At 40.6% G+C, this 16780-nt stretch overlaps 1 protein-coding gene across 1 annotated transcript in view; it reads left to right on the plus strand.

Annotated features, from left to right (window-relative positions):
* The window catches only part of PARD3B (par-3 family cell polarity regulator beta), a 929552-nt gene that overhangs the window by 862870 nt on the left and 49902 nt on the right, over window positions 1–16780 (plus strand). The window contains exon 22 of the mRNA XM_004426826.3: window positions 14455–14534. Within this exon, the coding sequence (XP_004426883.2) occupies window positions 14455–14534 (80 nt within the window). The remainder of the gene's footprint in view (window positions 1–14454; window positions 14535–16780) is intronic.

Below are 16780 nucleotides of genomic sequence, written 5' to 3' on the forward strand. Positions count from 1 at the left end.
AAGTAAGAGCTCACTCACTCCCTTTCTCTCTCTTTCTCTTCTTTTTCTCTCCTCACTCTCTCTCAGGAGACTAAATCTCCTGATTTTAAAACAGTATTACTGAAGAAGCTTTCATTAGCTTAACCAGGACTGGTCGGAGGTAAGTGGAAATGATCTCCACAGGGCAGGAGAGAAATTCTCTCCAGGTGTTTTCCTTCCCAAAAGAAAATCAAGTTCAATGTAACTGCAGTGACAACAGGAACAACTAAGATTTATTGAACGTGTAAGAATACTCTATATGTGTGGCATGTGCTATGTGGTTTACATGCATCGGACCGTTAATCCTCACAACAGCCTTCCGAGGTAGGCACTATTATTAACCCCATTGTACAGATGAGAAACCCAAGGCTCAGAAGTTCACTGCTCAAGGCTACACATCAGTAGGTGCTGGAATTCAAGCCCAGCCAGTCTGTCCTGACCACCACGCCACACTCGTGCAGGCCAGAGACCACGGCTTCTCCGTGTCCAGTGAGAAACTCTTCATGCGAGTCAGTTTCCACTTAGAATGGGAGGTGTTGGATCACTGTGGGAATGATGGTGCTCTGTAGGATCGTCTCTCTGTCATGCGGCTCTCTTTGATCAAAATAGTCTTACAAGGAATTTATAACACATGCCTTTCTCCTGGCCAGCGTCGTGGCGTGGATTTGTCAGATGATGAATGAGAACACACTTTAATCATTACAAAACCCTTTATGAATACAGTATCTGAGAATATATTATTCATTCTATACATATATATGCACTAGACAGCGAGCACATTTTACAAACAGGACAGATATTTTGAAAATTGGTATTGACCCCATGGGGGTCCACCTCGGGAGTAGATGTGTGCACAGGCCGTCAAGGCCATGGTCAGGTGCCCACCAGCATCCATGCCCTGAAGCCAGACCTTGCTGCCGGCCTGTCCTCCCCGAAGTACCCTCCAGATTGTTCGCCAAGTGGAAACACAGCCGTCCCATTGATGACCAGCTGTTTTTTATTTTAACAATGGCTATGAAAACCCACACGCAAGTGTTATTTCTGTACTGTTCCCTTAGTAACTTAGGTAGCTGGTTCTTGAGCTTTAGTCAGGTCCCTGAACACAGTCCCCATACCTGAACCCCACCCCTCCCCCAGGTCACTGCACAGAGCAAGTGCTTCCCGCTGGAGCGGCATCGTCAGATCTCTGCTGGATGGACTTCACAGAGAAGGCGCGTGAGGCTGGATGTGACTCAGGTGAAGTGTTTTCAAAGCCGTCTTAGGCAGAGAAGAAGGAGGCTTTGATGTAGACTTGCACTATTTCCAGAGCAACTCAGGAACAGAGAGGAAAAGACTCTCGGAGCTGGTCTCCTTGTATCCCAACTTTCCTCGCTTCAGTGTCAGTATTCAGCTTACAGGGGAAGTCAAGGAGAAGGTTCCTAGAACCCGATGAGCCATGGACTTGGCGCCTCTCCCCAGGGCGGGATCACTGCTGCGCCATCATGCTGCATCATCTCTTGGCTCACACAAGAAACTTGAGCTGATTTTTGTTGTTGTTGTTGCTCTCTGTATATTTGCATAATTTTATATCCTGAGCAGAGTTCTTGATTTTGCAGCAGCATGATAAAAAACAGTGTAATTGGCAGGTTTGGGGGTATGGTTTGCAGCTGGTCTATGGCTTCCTCTTACTGGAAGCTTCAGCTTAAAGTATTATACAATTATCATATTTTACAGGACCTGAGCTTATATTTGCATCTGCTCATATTTGTTGTTGCTTTTTAAAAAATACTCTTTTTACTATTATTTTTTTGTAGATGAACTGCACAATACCCTCATTTTATACACTTTTCTTGGTATAAATTCATACGGTTTAGTGCTATTGAAATCAAAGTGCCAAGGTCTAACTGACATAGTAACAGTCAACATGCTGAGCTCTTTGGACAGTTTTTGGAGGTTGAAAACAATGACAAAGCAGAAGCAGCCCAGGGTTACGGTAATACCCTAACCATCCCCCTTTCACTCCTTGTCATTATTTTGACTAAAAGGTGTATAGAAACCACGGTAGTTTTTCAGGATGCAAAAATTATTACAGAAACTTCCTCTATTAATGGAAATTGCTAGAGGATGGAAATGGCACTTGAACAACAAGAATGACATTAATTATGTGAAAAGCCATCGTATCTGGCAGTTGGCGAGCGTGCATTGTTCTTCAACACTCTTCCATGGGTTTGTGTCCAGCCAGCCTTAGAAATCTAAAAGCTTTTTATTTTGGCAAAGTTTTCATAGCACTTGGACTTCCAGCATCTAGATAAAAGATAATTTGGAAGGAAATTATGTTGGCGAAATTGAAGAATTCAGTAATGAGTTCGGTGTAGATGAATCAATGCCCAATTAAATGATTATATCAAATCCAACTTTAAATGTTGACTTAAAATAATCACATTTTAAAGACTTTGAAAGTGAGATGCTATATATACATCTAATCAGAAGAGTGAAGTCTTATTACCCAGCCTGGTAGAGGAATGGAGTGTTCTGACTGATCTAAGAGTTTGATTAATGGAGAGAAACTTAGGACAGCCATTCCCTGTATGCTAAGAATTAGAATAGATTGCAATAGCCTAGCTTGTTTTCATCTCATAGCTCTCTTTCTCTTTTGCAACTTTTCTGTTTCCCAGGGAGTTTTTCTCTTTCCTTGTCTACACCTCTTTCCAAGGCTCCCTTCTCTGTTCATCACTGTTTTAATGTTCTCACCACCTTCTCCGGAATCTGTTTTTCTTATCCACTGCTTCTTTCACATGTTCTTGTCCCTTCACAGCAGTGAACACAACCAATGAGAGAGACATTTGTTGCTTTATTCGTTCACTCCATAAGCATTTACAGAGCCCTTGCCGTATTTAAGGCACTAACCTGACCACAGGAAGAACTACCAAACTACAGAAGTGAGCATCCTGCCATAGGCACAGAAGTGCGTGTTCAGGATCCATAATGTACCCAGTGGGATCAAATCGTCAAGCAAGTTTGAGAGGGACAAGATAAAGCTGGAGAGTCCTGTTGCTATTGGTTACTGAAAGCCTTTATTCACTAGTTAATAGAAAACTATTTAATTTGCATGTGTGTGGGTCTCTGGTTTGGTTTTTCAAACTAAGTTTTGACTCAAGAACATCAGTTTTCAGAATGTCGTCTGTTTAGTGTTTCCTTTCTCCTCCTCTTATCTTCGTTCATCTTCCTAGAACTTGAACTCTGCTGATATAATAGTCAGTTGCAAAATAATTTGGCTAATATAGATTTAGGGCTAACGTGTGTCTTATTCCGGTAACGGTAGCGTGGACCTGGTAACTTTGTGAATCAGATAGATACTATACATGGAAGTAGCCGTTCAATCAATGGTACTTCCGCCCAGTGCATTCAGTAATCATTCTGTCAGGTAAGGTTCCCCTCCTGCTCTACTGTCATTAGGAACTTATGGGAATCTTCCCTCACTCTAAGCAATTACCTAATTAAGGTGCCTAATGTTTTTGATTTATACTCCAGATCCCACTTTAACTCTAAATTGTAAGAATGTTTTTAGTTTTTTTATATTTTAAGGGAAATTAAAAAATCAGGACTATGTAAACAAAAAAGCTGGAAAGTGGCAGTCATAATAAGACTTAACCATAGGACAGATGTCATAAAACTTTTATAAAAAAATGTTTATAATGTGTGTTCTACTATTTAACAGGTCTGGTTCAAAAAACTAGCTCACCATTATGGATGCTGATTAATTCTTTATGTTAACTGCCACTGAGTAGATGCTTGAGGCTTCTGTTTCATTGACTCAATAAATATTAATGAACAAGGTAATATGCCAGGCCTTGAGAATACAATGGCTGAAAAAAGAGGCATTGTCCCAACTCTAACGAAGCTTGCAACCTGATGTCTTGTGTAAACAAAATTGATAGACCATGCATGAATACTGAAAAAAAATATTGTTCATAATACAAGCTACTATTTTTTATAAAACATGACTCTTTCTTAAAAATTACTTTTGCTATACCAAAAATTAGCATATATACATATATTAATGCCTCCAGCTATATTAAATCAATATTGCTTGGCAGTTGGAGGTCAGTCGTATGGCTGTGAGGACCATAAACACACTCAGAATGCTTGAGGGCAGTCATAATTTCGCATATTCCATCTCGTTGCCACCTTAGGATCGTTTGAACCCCCAGGTCTTTTGTCTCAGGTCTTTGTTTAGGAAACAGAACAAGAGTAACGGTGATGATCACGGCCAACGTGTGAGGCAGCCCTGAGAGTGGCAGTCAGATCTCAGTGCCGATTTTGGCTTTGCCACTGTAGGGCTCTTTGGCAAGTGGCTTCGCTTTCTCTGAACTTTCGTTTCCTCGTGTGCAAAATAGAGACGGAAATGGTAGCATTGATTGTAACTCACAATACTGATTGTAGAATGTTCCAGAGAGTCATTTCTTTCTAGTAACTATAAATGGGAGGGACTGGAACTTGCCCACTGAATAAACTAGAAAAAGAAAACATTCTGAAAAGCTTAAAAGTTTGCATTGTTTAGTCTTTAAAAATCCAAGTATATTTTAAGTGTACGAGAGAGCGTTAGTCAATGAATATCCTTTATAAGGCTTATTAGTTAAAAGGGATATTATGAACTCATAAGAAATAATATGAACAAACTATTATATCATTTTAAGATTTGGACGTATTTTGAGGATCAACTTGGTTTCTTTTAGGATGAGTAAAGAATATTGTCACAGAGTATAATGAAATAAAACAGCAGAGGAATAAATAATTCACATATTACATCCGAGAAACAATTAGAAACCAAATTCAGTAAATACTGGATACTAGAACCTAGTGATTAATGTAACTAATGCAGATACCACTAAATTCCTGTTTACTCTGTTCCTGGAAAATACAGGATGGGTAAACAGACAGATTTCTTAGGGAATGCTTTTCCTAATAGCTTTTTTTCATCTTTTCATCAGACCTTTGTCTTCTCTCAAGTAAGAGTTTGTATCTCAGCCAGTGTTGCAATCTCTCTATTTCTAGGTAGACAGATGGGGAAAAGGAAATGAGGAATGGTGTCTGGCTCTTTAATTAAAGACGCAGAGCCAGAGTTTGCTCTTCACGCTTATTGCAAGATACATATGCACACGTGCACACACATGCACACACACACACACTCACACCTAAAGTGCATCTGATGGATGAACCCAAATTTGTAAAATTGTATCCACAGTCATAGTTTCTATGGTAACTGTATCTTAGGCCCAGACACAAACAGAGCTGGGCAGGAGATGTCTGATTTTGTTTTCTCCGAAGACAATCAGAAGAGAGAGAGTTTAGGCTATGAAGATGCCGTGGCCCGGTGTACATACAGCTAGTACTTGGGTGGTGCTACCGTAAGATTTAATGCTTTAATCCATATAATAATCCAATAAATGCTTTATAATTCTGTAATGTTGCAGATTACTTTGCTATCTTTGTCATTCAGCTTTAAAATGATTATTTACCTACATACAGTCACTATAGTAATGAGGTATCAGTGATTAACATAATGTGGAAACTATACGCAAGATAACTTTTATTAAGATGCATAAGTTAGGAAGGACTTCAAGGATTTATTTTAACTCCAAAGTTTTAACTCCAACATTTTACAAAGGAGGAAACATAGGCACAGAACAGTTAAAAGACTTACCCAAGAGTTACTTTTAGAGTATTTTTATTTGCTGTATTTTCTAAACTAGCAGATGTTCTAAGCTAGTCTATAAGCTGAATACCCAGTTATCTGACAAAATTACTGAAATTAAATTAGAGAAAATAAACATTTCAGAAATAATGGTTTGAACTAGCCTGTTGGACGTTTGTTTCTCTAAATAAAATATTTGTAAATACATATCTCCAGCATAATATACTTCACGTTGCCAAAGAGAAATAATTGAACAACCTATTTTGATTAGGTTTTATTTGTTTAAATGGAGTATTGTTAGTTTCCCTCCAAACATGTAGCATTTTAACAGAATGTTTTAATATGAGAAGATGCTCAAATCCAAGTTCATAACTTTGTAGATGTTTTCATTGTGTTGATTCCTTTAAAAATCTTCCAGCCAAAACTATAGCTAGGTAAGAGCAATGTAATGAAAAGAAAGCTTTTGGAAACTGCTCAAAAATATTTGTCATGATACCAACTTGAAATGAAAGCCGTATTTCCTAAAATGGCATATAAATTTTTATACTTTGCATCTTAATCTTATGATGTGTCTAGCAGCATGAAACTCATTTTTTGGTAATGGGCCTGAGTAAGACGTATTTGTAAATGAGGATGTTACATATAGGTGAATAAGCTATATTGCAGCTTCGCCCAGCCTTTCCATCACAGCAGCTTTTAAATTTCCTCGGAAAAATTGACTTATGGGACATAAATTACAACATTGGCAAAAATGTGTCCTAACCTGTAGGAACTGGAAAACACGTTAATTTTGAATTGTTTCCGCTTTTTACCACCAGACATTTGCAGAAAATCTTGTGTGATTTATTCTTTTATTTTTAATGAATTGTTAAAAAATGTTTGAAAGGGCATTAAATCTTCCCCTCTGCCATTAATCTGTAAATGGGGAAAACAGGGGGGTGAAATGGCCTCTTTAGTATATTGCTTTATGAAACTGCTGATTCTAGCAATACCGGGCTAGAAATACATACTAATTTAAGGAACCCTGACTGTAAGCAGCAAGCTCCTTGCTTTTGGAGAGAAAAGACTAATAGCTTTATTTTAACAAGGCTCTTAACACCCCAGCTGGCAGCAGGCATTGAGTGAGGGAAATTGGGAGAACTCCCATGGACTAAAAGCATCTTAATTCAACGTTCCTCCCCAATGCCAAGCCCTCCTGATAGGCTGTCATGATCCAGCCTAAGAAGGTGGCCGTGTGCACGGCACACCAAGTGGTGGGCTTCTCGAGTTGTTTTGAATCAGCTCTCTGAAGTTTCACTTCCTGGGCTTTGTTAGTAGAGAAAGATAAACATGCCCAAATCCAAACGTAAGTTCTAACATTACACTGTTGTGGAAAAGACTGGGTTTCTGTTATGGCTTAAGTCAAGATTATTTCTATCAAACGTATGTTTAGGTCATTCCATTAAAAAAAAGAAAACTGCGTGATACCAAGTGAGATAAAGGGCTTCTTTAAGAACATTAATTGGATCAAAGCTGCTGACCTTATTTTGTTGCGATGAGGGAAGTTACCTAAGAAGGAGTTCTTCAGGCAGGAGCATTTCTGAGTCTTGCTGTGCACAGAGCGAAATGAGAAACGAGCTTATAAATGCTGTTGTCTGTCCTCTTTCCCTCACTGTCTCCTGAAGTGGCCTGGCTTCCTGAGGACTAGCTACAACTTAACGTTAGCTTCTCTTTGGCAACCTTCTCTCTGCAATTTCCTACCCTCAAGTCACAGCTCTCTGCAAAAATCTTGGTACCCAACACAATAATCTATATTGCCACCATTTCTGATTGGTATATTAAAAGTTGATCAAATTACAAGAGGAGCTAAGATAAATTATGATTTATCCACCAATGGGATATTATATAGCCATTAAAATCCATGTTCATGAAATATATCTAATAACACAGGAAAATGCCAGTAATAAATAGTGGGAAAAAACTCTATATACCATTAAAATATGTATATATTTATAAATATCAGCAGAGGTCACCTTTGCCTGGCTTTCCACAATAATCATTTAGGGAGAAAACAACAGTTAAATCTGTTTTTTAAATAATGGGACACAAATTTATTCCCATCATTTCCATTAACTAAGAGTGTGTCCCTGAGGGAGAGGACTTTTTTTCATCTCTGTGTCTTAGAGTACTTAGCATGTGACTGTACTTCGGAGACACTAACAAATGTTTATTTACTTGAAAGTATTCATCTCATTTTCTGAGCATGATTGCCTAAGACAGTACAACCAGTGGTTGTTTATTTATTAGAAAACTATAAAGATTTTCAACACCATAAAGTCTGAGTTTCTATCCCCATCAATCCACTGAAATTACTCTCAGTAAAGCACCAATCACTATCCCATTGCCAATTCCAACATACACTCTTGCAGGCATTATTAGTCACTGTTCAGTGGCAGAGAATCCACTCTAGCTAGTTTAAGCAGGAACAAATTTATTACACCATATTAATGGGCTTATGGAATCTTAAGGAAGGCTAAAGAAACAAATTCTTGGGTAAGCTTTCAGGAATGACTTCCCAAGCCACACTACAGAACAGGCTACCTAAGGAGCTGCTGCCACTTCTAGACAGGAAGCTTTTGGCTCCATAGCCACACGACAATGCCCATATCAGGAGCCACCATAATTAGGAAGGGGCCACAATCAAGAGGTCACCTCTAGTGCCGCCAACTCCAAAGGTAGCTGTAAAAACCACACTCTACCCCAGAAACTAACGGAGGTGCATCTGCTAGAATGGCCACAGGTAGACCGAGCATAGCTTTCGTCATTCCTGCCAGAACGAACAGTGCAAGTGTAGCCGCTGCCTCAATCCTGTTTCTCAAATGATATGGCCTAACCTAAACCACGCCCAGTACGTGGACTGCAAGGAGACTCTGGGAGGTTTTTAGCTTCCCAGGCTCCACAGTTCAGGGTGGCACTCCACAGGGGCGGAGGATTGGAGAAAGCATGGCAGCACACAATATCCCCCACGGTCCTTGTCTTGCTGAAGCTCTTGACTGCTTCTGACAGTGTTGACCTCTCCCTCTGTCATGGAACTCTTTTCTCCTGATTTCCATGAAAACATTCTCCCCTAGTTCTCTTCTAGACCAATGACTTTTCCTCAGACTTTCTCCTGGGTTCAGCCTTTTTTGCCTGCCCCTTAAATGATTGTGTTCCTAAGAGAGTTGTTGGTGTTTTTCTCTATTTTCGTTGCATGTCTTGTCTTCTCTTCTGTCTCTACAGACTCTCCCTGGGTGTTCTAATTCTTTTCCAAGGTTGCAGGTACCTTCTGTAAGCTGAATGTTTCCCAATTCTACATCTCTACTCCAGACTTCTCTTGCAAGTTGCAAACTTTTATACTCAATTATCTATCAGACATCTCCATCAGATGTCCCAACTCAAGCTCAGTATATCTAAGTATTCCCTCCTCCCACCCCTACCCCTGCCCTTATATCTGTTCTTCCTTTATTCCCATCTTGGTGATGGTTACCAAACCCACCTAGTTGCTAAGCTGGGACACTTGGGCATTATTCCAGACACATCCTTCCCTTTAATGCTCAGTCAGTCCTACTGAACCTGCTGCCGTAACATCTTTATGTCACTCTCTTGTCTCCATCCTTTTGAATATCCCCTAGTTTAGGCCTTTATTATCTCTGCGCAGATTGTCATTGGAACCTCCACACTATGGCAAGAGTAATCTCTCTAACCTGTAAATATGTCCTGTCACTTATCAACTAGCACTTCTCAATAGCTTCACCATCACCTAAGAGTAAAACCAAGTTCATTGGCATTGCATATGAGCTCCTCCAAGATCTGGTCCATGTCTATGTCTCCAAAGCTTGGACTCTGGGGTAAGACAGACCTTGTCTTTGTCTCAGATCTCCCATGTACTAACTCTATGACTTTGAGCAACTACTTAGTTTTCTCATCTGAAAAGTGGGTCAACCACTGGGGTTATTGGGAAGATTGAATGGGCTGATGCAAATAAAACATTAGCATTGTGCTTGGCAAACAGTAAGCACCAAATAAATGTTAAATTATTGTAGTGATCAAAGAAGAACCAAATAAATGGAGAGCGAGTCCATGTTCATGGATAGAAAGACTCAATATTGTCAAGATCTCTTCTTTCCAAATTGATCTATGGATTCAATGCACTCCCTATCAAAATCCCAGAAAGTTATTTTCTTGATGCTAAAGAATCTCAACAAACTGATTCTAGAGTTTCAATGGATAGGCAAAAGACCCAGAATAGCCAACACAATATTGAAGAAGAACAAAGCTGGAGGACCAACACTACCCAACTTCAACACTTACTATGAAGCTACAGTAATCAAGACAATGTGGTATTGGTGAAAGAATAGACAAATAGGTCAATGAAACAGAATAGAGAGCCCAGAAATTGACCCAAATAAATATAATCAACTGATCTTTGACAGAGGTGCAAAGGCAGTACAGTGGAACAATGGTAGTCTTTTCAACAAATGGTGCTGGAACAACTGGACATCTATATGCAAAGAAAATAAAACTACATGTGGACCTTATACTCTTCACAAAAATTAACTCAAAATGGATCACAGTCCTGAATGTAAAATACAAAACTTTAAAACTCCTAGAAGATAACATAGGAGAAAATCTAGATGACCTTAGCTTTGGCAATGACTTTTTAGATAGGACACCAAAGGCATGATCCGTGAAAGAAAGACTGATAAGCTCTGCAAAAGACACTGTCAAGAGAATGAAAAGACAAGCCACAGACTGGTAGAAAATATTTGCAAAAGACAATCTGATAAAGGACTCATCCAAAATATACAAAGAACTCTTAAAACTTCACAATAAGTAAAGAAACAGCCCAATTAAAAAATGGGCCAAAGACTTTAACAGACACCTCACCTTAATAGATGGCAAGTAAGCATATGAAAAGATACTCCAAATCAGAGAAATGTAAATTAAAATAACAATAAGACACCACTATACACCTATTAGAATGGCCAAAATCTGGAACGCTGACAGCACCAAGTGCTGGTGAGTGAATAAGAACTCTCATTCATCGCTAGTGGGAATGCTAAATGATACAGTCACTTTGGAAAATAATTTGGCAGTTTCTTACCAGACTGAACATACTTTACCATACGACCTAGCAATCATGCTTCCTCGTATTTACCCAAAGGATTGAAAACTTATGTCTACACAAAAACCTGCACATGGATGTTTATAGCAGCTTTATTCATAATTGCCAAAACTTGAAAGCCACCAAGATGTTCTTCAGTAGGTGAATGGATAAATAAACTGTGGTACATCCAGACGATAGAATATTATTCAGTGCTGAAAAGAAATGAGCTATCAAGCCATGAAGACATGGAAGAAACTTAAATGCATATTACTAGTCGAAAGAAGCCAATATAAAAGGCTACATACTGTAAGATCCCAACTATATGAGATTCTGGAAAAGTCAAAACTATGGAGACAGTAAAATGGTCAGTAGTTGCCAGAGGTTAGGGGAGAGGGAGGGGTGAAGAGGTGGAGCACAGAGGATTCCTAGGGCAGCAAAAATACTCTGTATTGTACTGCAGTAGTGGTTACATGTCATTGTGCATTTGTCCAAACCTGTAGAATGTGCAGCATCAAGAGTGAACCCTAATGCAAACTCCGGACTTTGGGTGATTATGATGTGTCAGTGTAGGCTCACAAATTGTAACAAATGTACCACTGTGGTGAAGGATGTTGGTAATGGGGAGGCTATGCCTGTGTGGGGGCAGGGAGTATATGGGAAATCTCTGTGCCTTCCTCTTAATTTTGCTGTGAACCTAAAACTGCTCTGAAAAATAAAGTCTATTAAAAAAAGTTGCAGTAGGGGCCATAATGGTTGTAGTACCAGGGATGCTGTTGCTACTGTTACTAATATCCTTTTCCTCATAGCCTGTTTCTTCCTTTACCGAAATCTTGACATTCCCTGGAAACACAGTCCTTTTCTTATGCCTCCATGTTGTTTCACTTCTGTTCTCTCTACTTAAAATGCCTTCCCCTGCCACTCCTCCACCCTTCTCCCCTTAAAAAACTCCTCATTCATATTCAAGTTTTAGATGAAGCTTCAACACCCATACAAAGCTGTCTTCAACTCTCCCAGATGGACTTTGGTATCTGTCCCTTCAGACTCCCACTGCCTCCTTCCTCAGACTCACGATTGAGCAGTGACCTCATTGGAGCATAATTGTTTGCAGGCCTGTCTCCTCTGTATTCATAGCACTGGAGAAATCTAGCTCTTTTCATTGCTGTGAATATAGTGCCCAGCATGGCATTCAGATACAGCAGGCACTCAGTAATCACTAATTCAATGGTTGCATTAAAGATGCCTTACTAGTAATAGAAAAGCACATCAATACATACACAGGTGAAGAAGAACAGAATAACTGTGGATGTGACAGCATGCCTGCCATCCCTGTGTTCTGCTGCTCCCATGAAGTTTTTGCTAACACCTTCAGGTATCATCTATGCTACTGTTAGTGACATCCTGGCACTGGATCATACCTTGTCCTACATCATTCTTTAATTATTTCGTTTCTGATGAAAGTTCCTTGAGGTTAAGGATCATCCTGCATTTCATAGAACCTAGTGTGCTGGTAGCTCGCCAGAAGAACAACAGGCATATGGCTGCTGCCTCCTGGAGAAAGCAGAATGTTGACTGCCGTCATTAGGCCAGGCCAGTTCTAGACAGAAGTACTGAAAGTATTAACTTGGAGTTTGGTGGCCACAAGAAAAAGGTTAGTTGTAGATGTCTAGAGCCACACTAGGGCACATAAATATACTATTTTTCCAACAACCACAATTAATCATCTTCAGTGTCATTCTGGTATTCACCTTAATTCTTCCTCCATAAAAATAGATAAAACAAAACAAACCTCAGATAGGAGTGACTAAGGACAGTACTTGTACCCTTCACTTCTTCATTTTCTGTGCCTTTTATTTATCCCCTGACAGCATCCTTGCCTCTGGTCTTTGTTAGAAAGGTCAGTGGTTTAAATCAAGGCTTTTTTCCTCATGCAGAGGATTCTCAGGCTCTCTGTAGTTGTCCTAAGTCTGTGTGTGCAATCTTCATCCTTCCCTAGGCAGCTCACTTGGCTGTTGTCCTCTCAGATAACTCCAGCCGCTGCTGTTCCTCATATCGGTAAAATATAAAGGGGTTCTGCGGCACACACTCTGAAGGGCCTCCTGTGATAATTCAACACCAGGAATAGTCTTTCTTACTCTAAAAGAGTATGTATACTTGCTTTGCAACACCTCCCCCAGCAAACCCTCCCTACACAGACCGCCCAAGTCAGGAGGGTGGTTTTATGGAGCTGGGACTTTTGGAAGGAAGAAAATGACTTGCAGGTTGAGTACTACCTAGAAAAAATTCCCCTGCTGACCTGGACACTGTACTTCCAGTGTTTACTGGCAAACTCTCCCTTCCCCCTATTATAAGGGTCCAGGGTTTTTTTTTTTTTTGGTTTTTTGTGTGTGGTTTTTTTTTTTTTTTTTAAGGAAGTTTGGCCCTGAGCTAACAACTGTGCCAATCTTCCTCTATTTTGTATGTGGGACACCATCACAGCATGGTTTGGTGAGCAGTGTGTAGGTCCGAACCCATGAACCCCAGGCCGCCGAAGTGGAGCACATGAACTTAACCACTAGGCCACCGGGCTGGCCCCTAAGGGTCTAGGGTTTTATGTGAGGGCTACCCCATAACACAAGCAAGCACGTGAGTGGTCCACAAAACCACATGTGGACGTGAACAGGAGAGGAATCGATCAGTCCACAAGTACCTTTAAATATCTGTATGTGTTCATCCTGTTTTTGGTTGGTGTGATAGATACAGAATGACTATACATAAAGTCTTTACACTCACGAAACTAACACACTTTACTGAGAACCTACTGGGGCCACTCACTGTCCTTCAGAATCTCAGAGGCTGATGGAAGAGACCAGAAGAGAGATGAACACAGGAGGTACATAAGAAGGGACAAAAAATAATACAGACCAACCCTACACAGAGAATGGTTCATCAGTCCTCGGTGGTCGTGCATAAGGAAGGGAACTACGGGAGGTCTGGGTTGGCGAGGGCTTCCTCGAAGCTGTGCGGGAGAGAGTTGGCTGTCACCAACCCTGTTGGTAAAGAAAGCTTTCATGGAAAAGGGACTTTTAAAAATATGGTCTTTGTCACAGCCAAGAGGAGCCTAAGGAGACATGATGACTGAATGGGATATGGGATCCTGGAACAGAAAAAGACATTAGGTAAAACTCTGAATAAATTATGGGCTTTAGTTAACAACAATGTATCAATAGTGATGCATTCATTGTAAGAAATGGATCACACTAATGTGAGGTGTTAGTAATCGGGAGACTGGGTTCAGGGTATATCGGAACTCTCTGTACTTCTCGATTGTTCTGTAAGTCTAAAACCGTTCTAAAAACTAAAGCCTATTTAAAAAGGAAAAAAAAGCAGTCTTACAGCCTACAGAACATCCCTGGTGTGGTGACAGGAAACAGTCAGTTTGACAAGGACCCTTTTTTGAAAGAAGTGACTTTGTTGTCAAACGCCATGTTTGTGGCTTGACCATCGGTTCCCACAGCGATACTGAGTTCTTGGGCGCTTTTCCATGGCTGATTTTTGGCAGGCGGCGGCAGCGTTGTGCACTGATTGTAATTTTGAGATGCATTGTCAGTAACCAGGGTGTATAATGGCTCTTCATCTCTAATTACTTTTCTCTCCACAGGTGTCTGGAAAGGGTCCAGATGGGAGTGCACACAACCTCCGCTATGAGGGGATGGAGAGACAGTACGCATCCTTACCCAGGTAGGTCACTGAAGGGTCTCCCATCACCAGCTCACCCCAAATAAAGTCTTCAGAGAATCTACATGAAGTAGAACCCTTGTGTTGAAGTAGGATCTATGGTACAATCTGCCCTGCCCTCTGCCACAACCCTATTGCCATCTTCACAACTGTGCTCATAATTGAACACCTGTGGGTTATTTTTTAAGGGAAGAAAACAGTATATCATTGCAATTGAACATGTCAGCAAGAATATTGGATCCTGAATGAAAATCCTAAGCCATTGCTATAAAAATGGTATTGAACACCCTGCACCAAGCTTAGAGACAATAAAATAGCAAATCCTCTGTCCTAGGAGTTAGCTGCAAGGAAGGGCGAGCCAACCTTAACCTTGGAGCTTCCTGTGGGTGTTAAAAGTAGGAGAGAAATGTGAGCCTGGGAAAGTGTTCTTTGCTTGATTTAGAATCTGACCGTGTTCTCTAGGCGATAAGCAAACATTGCCCCACAGACGCGGTGGGGCAAAGAACAGCCACGTGGGAAAAATTGGCTTGGCGATTCTGGCCTAACGTGATCCACTGATGCTGTAACTAGACACCTCTGAAAATGAGACACGGTGCTCTTATCTGTGAGATGAAGAATAATTTGAGTCTGCAATCAGTAGCTCACGACAAAGAGGAAACCTTTCCAAGATTACGTACAGTGAAGCGACTGTGGCGTTAAATGAGTCAAGAGTGTGAGAATTAGTGAGTTTGGAATAAGAAAAAAAAACAACAAAGAATGGTTAATGCCAGCTAGAAAACTGAAATGTTACGGAATGTCTCCTTTTAAAAAGCAGGGGAGGACCCTGCGTAGAGCTGCTTCATCGCAGAAGCTGTGTTGTGCTGACCTGGAGTTGCCGATCTGAGTTGCGTGTTGTCTGTACTTCTGCATGTGAATCTAGAGATAACATCCTGAATATCACAATAGGCATAGCCTCAGTGACGTCTGCGCTTGTAAACAATATGTTGATTTTCAAAAGTAATAGTATCTCAAATCTAGCAGAGAACCAAGTTTTAACACTGACTGGGCAAGATACCCAAAATACAATAATTTAAAAGCATCTACACAACTGTATTTTATTTATCTCCCTGGTTTCTTTTTTTATATGATGTCTCATAGTTTTTTCTCATTCTTGATTTCTTTCCTCTCCTTATTTTTCCCTGGCCTAGTATTTTGTTTTCATTTAAAAAAATGGAAGTAGTCTCCAAAATTTGTTTTAAATATAAAATTGCTCGCTTCCAGTGTTGAAGTGTATGGAAATTGTGGTTAAAGCAGATGGAAAGTAGTATGTTCCTAAGAGAAGGAAGAAAAAAGGAAAACTGGAAACAGTTTCATGTCTTCCTGGCCAACTTGTACTCAGACTGCGGAAATGGATTTTTTTGTGCAAATCATAAGCACAAAAATAACATTGAAAATTCTATAAATTTCAGTCATTCATTCATTTCCTATATATCTATTGATCATCTTCTGTGTAGCAGGCCCTGGCAATGTGGAGACTGGGGAAGCAGTGCCAGCCCATCCTCAGGACCCGCCTGTCTACTACAGAGAAGGGGAAACCACCTTTCTACAACAGGGCAACAAATGCTTAGATTAGCAATTATAACATATAGGCCTCTGGATTTCCGACTCCTGTTTATTTATACTAATAAGCCCTGAAATACTCAATCACAGCTGACTCTAAACAAGTCTATTTTAGGATTAAACACTGCGAAGGGAGTTTTCTGACAAAGGCAGTCCATTCATGTTGTGGCTCTGGAGCCGTCATCACAATATATGAATCGACAAAATCCCACCTGCCCAAAATATAACTGTGGCTGAAAGGGAAGCATCTTAGACTGAGAACAGTTGTGACCAACAGTCCACTCACACACCTAACACAATGGCAGGAGTGATTACTGCTCATGCAAACAGCCCTTTGTAGCTACCTGGCAACCAGAAGCAGCCACGATGGAGGATAAATAGCGCTCGGACAAATGCAGGAGAGCTCCCTGGAGCTGGTTTTTCAATAGGGGAGGCTCAAACCCGAGGTTCCATCTCAGTTTCTAAAGGAGAGATGCAAAGGAAAGAGCACCCTCCCCAGTGTGCTCTGAGCCATGGGGGTTCCGTATTTACCCGCAAGATGCAGAGAGAAGAGCAGGGCACGCTGCTGGCTTCTGGGAAGGCGTGCGGACTCAGCCCGGTGTGCGCGTGACATCACCCTGGTGTTCTAGTCTCCCCGCCCCTGGAGATCT

This window comes from Ceratotherium simum, chromosome 9 (genome assembly GCF_057802395.1).
Source record: "Ceratotherium simum simum isolate JZ-2026a chromosome 9, ASM5780239v1, whole genome shotgun sequence".
NCBI classification, from domain to species: Eukaryota; Metazoa; Chordata; class Mammalia; order Perissodactyla; family Rhinocerotidae; genus Ceratotherium; species Ceratotherium simum.